This window comes from Coptis chinensis, chromosome 4, assembly GCF_015680905.1.
Source record: "Coptis chinensis isolate HL-2020 chromosome 4, ASM1568090v1, whole genome shotgun sequence".
Lineage (NCBI taxonomy): Eukaryota > Viridiplantae > Streptophyta > Magnoliopsida > Ranunculales > Ranunculaceae > Coptis > Coptis chinensis.
In genome coordinates, this window is record NC_141459.1 from 11,237,380 (window position 1) to 11,246,722 (window position 9,343).

Consider the following 9,343-nt stretch of genomic DNA (forward strand, 5'->3'; position numbering starts at 1 on the left):
ACAAACTCAAAACTTTTCATTGCAAGAATAACACCTTTAGCTTCCCCACACATATAGTTGTTTGACCCGTTCTTCATGACGCTTTCAAAAACTATACAAATTGAATCAAACATTTCTTTCAGGCTACAAACTGAAGCAAAATGAGAACTCCATCTAGTATCTCCTGCTCGTTGCAAAGTAGAAACTTGATTAGCTCCTTTTTCCAGTAACAAGTTCACCACTAGCTACCAGCTTATCAATTTCATTTTTCCGAGTATCTTTCAACTCATGTTTACGTTTAGGCGCAACATGAAGATTAACAATGGAAGCCAACTTGGAAAAAAAAACAACCAAACATCATAAACATCTTTAGAAGCCGCAACTAGAGCAAGTTGTAGATGATGTGCAAAGCAATGCACATAATATGTATATGGACACTCCTTCATAAACCATGCATGTAATATATTCCTTTGACCACGCATATTGCTAGCACCATCGTAACTTAGACCTTTTATATTTATAATATGCAAATTATGGCAAGCAAGGATATTGCATATAGCTTCTTTCAAAGTTAAAGCGCAAATGTCTTTAACACCAACAATTCCAAGAAAATGCTCTCTAACAAGACCACATCTATCAACAAATCTTAGGACAATCGCCATTTGCTCCTTATTTGAATTATCTTGTGCTTCATCAACAAAAACACAAAATTTTGCATCACCAATTTCCTCACGAACTCTCTCTCTCTCTCTCTCTCTCTCTCTCTCTCTCTCTCTCTCTCTCTCTCTCTCTCTCTCTCTCTCTCTCTCTCTCTCTCTCTCTCTCTCTCTCTCTCTCTCTCTCTCTCTCTCACTTTATCGGCATATATATGCAAAACTGTCTTTTGAATTGAATGTGAGGTATATGTGGCATTTCTCGGAGCATATTTTAATAATTCTGCAACCTTGTCATTCAACATCGCTGCAAATCCCAACACTCTCTTGAAATTTCCACCATTTTTTGATTTTTTGGACTCGTCATGGCCTCTAAAAGAAATCTCTTGTAGTACAAGAAATTGAATACACTGAAGAATAGCTTTGACTAGCAAATGGTTCTTAACAATTTCTTCTTTAGATAATGTATTTAACACATTATCTATATGTCGAGAAGGATTCATGAAATATAATTTTTACAAGCTATCATAGCCAACCTATGAGGTGAGCATGGACCTTCTTCATGTTGCAAAAAGGAACACTTCTTTCTATTATTAATCTTCTTCCAACATTTAAAACCTTTAACGGTGAATGCAGGACACTTCGACGGATTTGTTTCAAATATAAAACATGGAAAACAATAAGCTCTATCTATATAGAGTTAGTACTCTAGCCAAGGAAAGAGTGTGAACCAAGAGGAGTTGAACCGGCGAGTTTGTTTTCCGAATATGGTGGATGGATACTCTTTCTCACTGAGTTCAAGGAGCCAACTCCCCTTTCCAAGAAAAGCTCGTCGAACATCATCTTGTTGATTAACCGGGTAATTATATATTGGAGTACGTTTACCTGGATCATGTTCAAATAAAGATGTGGAGTCAATTTCTTCAACACTAACTCTTTGGGCTTGAGGAGAAGGTTTAACTTGCTCAATTTCAACAACTGGAACTTGTGAAGGAGGTTGGCCATCTCTATCAAGTCTTGAAATATCAAGACTAGATGTAGAAGTTACATCATTTCCCGGGGTGACATCTTTGGATTTAAAAAAAGAAAACATTGTTTTAATTTTCTTACGAGCTTGATGTTCAAATATTCTTACCTAAGATAAATTATAATAATTTCGTAATCAATAGTTTGCTCTATACTAAAAAAAAAAAAAAAAAAAATCACAAAAATATTCAACTAATTAAATAAGACCAAAAATTAAATGACACTCTAATACTCCAACATAAACTACAAGTTAACAAGGCAATAAGTTAAGTAGTCAAGTAGATAATACATTAGTATTTGAAAATTGAAAAACAAAAACGAAATAAAAAATATAGGCATAATACAAAACAATTTACCTTAAGTAATGAATAATGATAAATGGATTGGGCACAAAATTGGAACTGTTGACTACAGAAGAAGACAATAATAGAGAACACAATTTTCTTTTGTGAACAGTACAACACAAAGTGCTATTTTTTATTATTTTTATTATTATTTTTATTATTATTATTATTATATATATTTTTTTAGGATCGTGACTTGAGAAATTGGGATAGTCACTTTTGAGAAACTGGGATAGTCACTTGTGGGCTTATGGGTTAGTGGGCCAGGGAATTGTGACTTGTGAGAAACGAAACCTCTGGATTTCCCTTTTTTTTTTCCGCTAATAGGAACATGAAACAGGACAAGAACAAACTGGGATTGTGACTTGTGGGCCTATGGGCTAGTGTCCATACTAATATATTTTTTAGTATGTATAGTTTTCAAATAGTATATACTACATATTTTTGTTTGAGATTTTTTTTTTATTATTATTATTTTATTGGGGGGGGGGGGGGCTAATGCATCTTGTACATATAAAGGCCAGAGTAATGGTGGGAGCATAGATCTAATTTTGTTTATATGGTTGAGAATCAACGTACCCATATTTATTTCTTAAAAACACGTATGTTGGAGTGGTCTACCCAGGGCCCTCACCAAATGTAAATTGTATTTTTCTTTGGACAATATTTCAGTTCATCAATTGCAAACGGCCAATTCCCAGTGCAAACATACTGTGAAAGAAAAAAGTTGACACCATATATGTTTTATAGGAAAGCTAACTTGTTTTAGTCTTTTAGGAGCTAGCAGCGTGCAAGGCAAATTAGGTTGAGTACTTTCCTCTCATTTTACACACAAGTGACTAGTCTGTCTTTTCATCTTTTTGATATGCCCCAAGAGTTGATGACCTAAAAATGAAAGGAACTTTGCGAAAAATTTGCAAAAATGACATACTTTCAATTTTTTCCATAAATACAACAAACTTTCGAAAGTGTTTCCACTTTCCAGATATGAATAATGGACGGCTTGTACACTAGACTCTTAAAAATCATTCCCAACTTGTTTTGTGGCTATGTAGAGTTTGTAGACAACCACCTCAAAATTTCAACTCAAATTTCATTAAATTTTAGTTTCATCTTCTTCTTCATCAACAGCAACAACAACAATGGAGGTCATTAAACAATTATGGGCATTTCTTATTTGGTCTAATTATGCATTTTTTTCATGTTTTTTTATCAATGCAAGACTGAAAAACGAAACTAGGCCTTAAGCCACGAAAAAGAGGAAGAGAAATTGGTTCCAGTTTCAGTGGCAATGATCGTTCTACTGCTTCAACTACAACAACAAATCTTCCAATCAATCTCTTCTCTCTTCAACCTCAACCTCTAACATCCACATCCATACTTGATCAATCTTTATCAACTCTGAATTTTGTGTTTGTTTTTATGTGAATTTGATCATTAGAAGAGTGGAAGTAATGAAATTTCTGGATCTAATTTATGTGATGAAGTGAAGAAACTGACGACATTTCAACTCAATTTTCAACTCAATTTTGAGGATGTAGCAAATTAGCAATTCCTCATTCCACGTTGGCATTTAACACCCATTTAGACACACCATCCATTTAATTTGACGGTGTGTATCATTGGAAATCGTTTCATTGTATTTTTGGAAACAATTGAAAGTATATGTTTCATATGTTTCATTTCTGCGAACTTTTGCCAATTGAAAGTATGTTTCATTTCTACAAATTTTTGCCAAAGTTCCTTGCATTTTTAGGTCGTTAACTCTATGGCCTAAATATGTTTAGAACTTAAATTTAGCCTGTTAGGTCAATCTAATTAAGTTAAACAATCAAAAATAAAACTTCTAATTATCAATTTATTTGGGCGGTTGTATAATTTAATGTGAAAATAAATGGTAAAATACTCTCACGTACTCTACAAATTTAATAAGCAATCATGCAACAATTTGTTCAAATTACCAACTGCATATTTTTTGTTTATGAAAATCATATTTTGTTTATGGTAAAAATCATATTTTGTTAATGAGGATTTCATTCACAAGCTTGTCTATGTTTTCATAAGAAGATCCACCAGGTCCAGATGCTTCTATAGCTTCCTTCTTCCATTCCATGGCTCTAATCTTCATTTCCTTCCCTTTCTTTCCATTCATCAACTTGTTCACTAGGTTTCCCACTTCAACTCTTTTCACATTACTGTCAATCTCCATGCCTACACCCCAATGAACACATGCATACCGACAGTTTAATTGTTGTTCAGCAAAAAAAGGCCAACAGATCATAGGCACACCGCTGCACATGCTTTCGAGCGTGGAATTCCACCCACTGTGTGTTAAGAAACCACCAATGGAAGGGTGTTTGAGCACTTGTTCTTGTGGACACCAACATGCCAGTAGACTTCTTTCTTTCGTCTCCATTATGAATTCGGGGGTAAGAACGGCGGCTTCACCTGAGATAAGATCCGGCCTAATGATCCACAAGAAAGTTTGCTTGCTACTAGCGAGACCCCAAGCAAATTCAATCATCTGTTGCGGTGTCATGACAGTAATGCTACCAAAATTCACGTACACAACTGAGTTTGGTTCCTTCGAATCTAGCCATTGGAGACACTCCGTTTCTTCTTTCCATAAATTAGACCCGATAGAATCCAACCTTTTATCTGAAATTTGTTTTTCCAGCAAATGCAAAGAACCTATAGAGTAAACTGGTGGCAGTTTAGATTGAATTGCACTCAAAACATCATGTTCGAGCGCGTCAAAAGTATTCAAAATAATAGCAGAAGCTTTTTCTGCTCTTTTTACTTGTACAATACAGAAGTTGATCATGGAATCGTTTGGATCTGTAGTTCGAATAAAACTTGGGAGATCTCTGAGACGAATTTCTTTAATTCCAGGAATCCAGTCGACTGGGGTGTCCAGAAATCCATTCGTTAGATAACTAACATCTACATATATATGCACCACAAAAAAAGTTGAATCAGTATCACGCAAGAATATCGTATCGCGTTTTTCTGTTCAATTAGTAAACAGTATGTAGAAAAGTTTTAGTTCATACTTCATTCATACCTTTAAGTGGTGTAAGACCATATTCGACAAGATGGGGATATTGAATATATCCCATGAAGCCACATGCACTAGTAGTCCAAAATAATACTTCTGGAATACCAAGTTCTTCAGCAACTATCATAGTGAAACTCATCACACCATCAGATAATATACATGACACTGGAGGTAAGTTGGAATTGTTGTTGAGTTGATTGATGAGATTTCTAAAGGGAACTAAGCAGTTTTTCGGAGTGGACTCACATAGAGCTGGAATACTTTGAGTGCTGTCTGTATCGCTAAGCGGTAGGCCATCTGGGATTGTTGTGAACTGGAAATCAGGTAAACCATTAAGAGAATCAGGACCTCTTGATTTGAGTAAACGTTTATGGTTATACTCGGTGTTAACGAAGGTAATGTGAAAGCCTTTGTTATGAAGAAGTTTTGCTAATTTGAGCATGGGATTGATGTGGCCTTGTGCTGGAAATGGGATGCAAACAAGATGTGGCTTTATGACTTTAGCCAAGGAACCCATATTTACCTTTGTCATGCCTGTAAGTGGTTATGGACTTAAGGTGATGCTTGGAACGGAAGGATAATATGTGCTCGTTTTATAGTAGGATATGCGTTGGACCATGAGTAGAAGAAATTCGCTCTGAATTTTCTTCCTCAACTTGTGTAAGCTGTAGACATTACTGCGCTATAAACCCTATAATAATCGGTGGCCGGTCAAACTTGGGATTCGTAGCTTACTTTCTGGTTATTGGGATGTCGACATTTATTTGATGAGGTCAGGCAAGAGGTACGCATTATGCATTATTAGTCGCAGATAACGTCATTTGTCCGAGTCTTCGATACTCCTGTGCTCCTGGCTGGAAGTCAAAATTGAAATGACATTGTTATCTATATAACAAACAAGAGTAGTGGTCAACAAGCGCCGCTAAGCTTTTTTGGAAATGGGTTTCGGTTGCAGATGGGTTTCTGCTGGGCTTTTGTGGACTGGGCTTCAATTGCAATTTTTAAAAATCAACACCGTATAGACTTGGTTTTTCCTTGTCGTACAAGGGCAATATACTAGTCTATGTAATAAAAAGGGTTAGTGTAGGGTAGGGGTGACTTCGGATCGGATCGGATCCGATTAACCTCCTTCGGAATTTTTCCAAATTTTTTTCGGAGCCTAATATGCTAGCCAAATCCGATCCAATTTTTTTTCGGATTCAAAATATATTTCCAATTTTGGAACTTTCGGAATAACTCGAAAATTTCGAAATACTTGGTAAATTTTCAAAGATCTCTTTACTTTCAATTATTTTTGGAATATCATACGCCAATATTCATTGTAGGGAGAGAAAACCATGTCCACAACACCAATATACCAACAAAGAATACGCGACTTGTTTCTCGAGAAAACCCATTTTCATTCAAACAAGTGATCCAAAAAAAATGAGAAAAAGAACCCTCCCATACCACCAACAAAGATGCATTGCATTCTGTTGAGGTCAGGTATTTGAAATGTTTCAATCTTTTTTTAGGTGTGTGAAATTGAAGCGTGAAGTGTCTGCATGAATAATGGATTCTGGTCTTGGACTCTAAGTAACTTTACATAACATTCTATCTATTGGAATTTGGCTTTTGGATTGGTCTGGAAGTCATTGTATGACTCAATGACATTTTTTTTTCATATCATTATTGTTATGGCAGTCGGTATAATGACAATGGAGTGGTCCAATTCAAGTGGGGAAGTAGCGGCTATGTTATATTTTTGTTTTGTTTTTGGAAGTAAAAAACTAGAAAATGAATGAACGGTCGAGATCTGGTCGAGATCTAATCAAGTGGATAGTGAGAGGAGTATATATTTTTAGAATAAATTGGCAATAATATTGGAAATTTCGGATCGACTATATATCGGAACTTTCGGATCGGATCGGTTTTTAGAGTTATATCCGAATACGATCAAATTTTTTTTCGGAATTTTCGGAAATCGAAAAATTGGCCTAGGAAAACTGCACCCAAAGCCAGACCAATTTCGGGTCGGATTTTGGAAAAATCAGAAATTCGGCAAAAAAAGACACCCCATGTGTAGGGTCACAAAGCCCCATTCCGATAGCTACAAATCATCCTCATAAGTTATGACATGACGATCCAAAGACTTGTAGGATGGATGTGTGCAATTTATTATTTAGGCAGCACAAGAGTACTGGAACTTTATTGACTTGGTCAACAATGACTATATTATGGGCTGGACTTTTAATCTTTGGGTGGTGGGCTGGAGTTCTTTTTGGCCTAATTTGAAAACCGTAGGCATGAGCTATATATTAGTTTCCAATAATTGAAATGCGATACTCTAGTCCGTGTATGTACCTAGATCTACAATGCACTGTCGATCTTAAAAAATAAATAAATAAAAACTTTGATGCCCAGCCGATTCTGAATTTTCAATTCAAAATTCCAAGCAATACCAAAATCAAACATGTAAGCTTTGGAAGTGAACAACTTGATTTTTCGCTACTGCGAACCACAAAAAAAAAAATCCATTACGGTCAGCTGTAGGATACTATTTTTGACTATATGCACGCTGTTAACATATTTCGTACAAGCTTGATTCTGGATTTTATAATTTTCATTATTTTGCTGTCATTGTTCTATAGAACTACAGAAGCAAGCAATTAACAAGAGACATACAAATGTAGGATTCAACACTTGTGTTGCTAACAAATGTTAGTTTTCCATCCCGATTTATATACTAAAGAAAAAAATGTTGGTTCCCTTTGTGTTCTGTCCATTATTTTCACATGTGTCATGTTTTTTACTTTTATTTTTAGGGTTAACTAGTATTACCCCCACATGAGCCAATTAGGATTTCCTCCCCATTAGATGGAAAATTAGGGTCTCTCCCTAAATACACACAAAAAAAAATGGGGAGAAATCCTAATTGGCTCATCTAGTGGGAATAATACTAGTTCACCCTTATTTTTAAACGCCTGGTCGGCCTGGATATGCAAACTCAATTCCTATATCCATCAAGCCGTTCATCAATAGTGCTTAACTTTGACTGGTTGTTCATGTTTTTGCTCTCTTGTCAATTATCCATATCGATAGAGGTCTGGAGAGATAGACAAGGGTGCTGTAGAGTTACCTAAGCCTTATTGTAATCTGGTTTTCATACAAAAGTCCTCTTATTTTTCTTCCCTTCTTCATGTTCAAAAACTCTCTTGATTTCTATCTTTCAAATTGCAAAAACTAAAGCAACGATCAAACAATAATGTTGATTCCCATCGGCCTTTACCTTACTCTCTGCTAATGATGGGCTAGCATCAGGCAATAGCCCAATACTTGCAGCTAGCCAAATGGACGAATCGACCATAACCTTGGTGTCTACTGTCTACACAAATAAATTAAGGACTGATTTTGCTAACGGTAATCTCCTCTCCACAGCTAAAAGTCGTTATTACTTCTTCGTTTCTTTTGTTCTTCATAATTAGCAGAGGAGGCAGAACAATACATGAGAGCTATTTGTTTTATTGCTTAATATTATTCCTATTTGTTTGGCTCTAAACTGGGGTTTTTCTCTCTTTTCTCTGACAAGATTGTGGGGAGCCGAAGGACGGCTGAATTTATGGATTGATTCTGATTCTTCCATTTTTTCTTTCCTAAAGGATAATTTTGATGAAGGAGCTGGAAAAATGTACAAGGAAGAAAAATAAATATATATAAATGAAAATGCATAGCAGGTAAGCTCTTCATTAGATAATTCTATAGTAAGTGGCTGCAGGGGGTCTTCAATCCTTCTTAGAAATTCTGGTCTCCAAATCCACCACTGCTTTGTCCCCGCTGCAACTGTGTGCTGCAAAATTAGTCTCTCCATATAGAGTACTATTCAGTATATGCCTTGGAGACAAAGAAGTACCATGGGAACTCAGATTCAGGTGGCTTAATGCACTAGCATAACTCAATCATATAGTGACCACATCTATATGGAGAAAGGTCAATTGTTCTGCTAACTGATTCGCTATTCAGGGAGTCTCTTGGGACGTAATATATGTGTCAACTGTGTTGACACAGGAAAGCTTCCGCTCCTACAATGAGTTGACTTTATACATGTACTACGGATCCTGCCGTGGTGCCAACAGTTAAACTGCCTATTATTTATTTTACTTTTTCTTTCGTTTACATTTTATAACCACTCTTGTTTTTATTAGTACAATAGTTACTTAATAAGTTGTGAACTACAATAATTTTCCTTCCTCCATGGGACATAGAACGAAAATAATAGTTCACAACTTGTAGAAGTTCGAAGACAC

General features: G+C 35.8%; 1 protein-coding gene and 1 long non-coding RNA gene across 2 annotated transcripts; one reads left to right on the plus strand and one right to left on the minus strand.

Moving 5' to 3' along the window:
- Positions 1-3,926: 3,926 nt before the first annotated feature.
- Positions 3,927-5,775, minus strand: LOC147501862 (7-deoxyloganetin glucosyltransferase-like). Its single transcript, XM_086606875.1, has 2 exons — positions 5,067-5,775; positions 3,927-4,945 (listed from the first exon to the last, which is right to left on the minus strand). The coding sequence occupies exons 1-2, from the start codon at positions 5,590-5,592 to the stop codon at positions 4,014-4,016; spliced, it is 1,458 nt and encodes a 485-aa protein (XP_086463001.1). The 5' UTR covers positions 5,593-5,775; the 3' UTR covers positions 3,927-4,013.
- A 2,168-nt stretch (positions 5,776-7,943) lies between these two features.
- LOC147501863 (uncharacterized) lies at positions 7,944-9,214 on the plus strand. Its single transcript, XR_015221501.1, has 2 exons — positions 7,944-8,459; positions 8,629-9,214. It is a non-coding gene; the product is annotated as an uncharacterized LOC147501863 (long non-coding RNA).
- Positions 9,215-9,343: the final 129 nt, after the last annotated feature.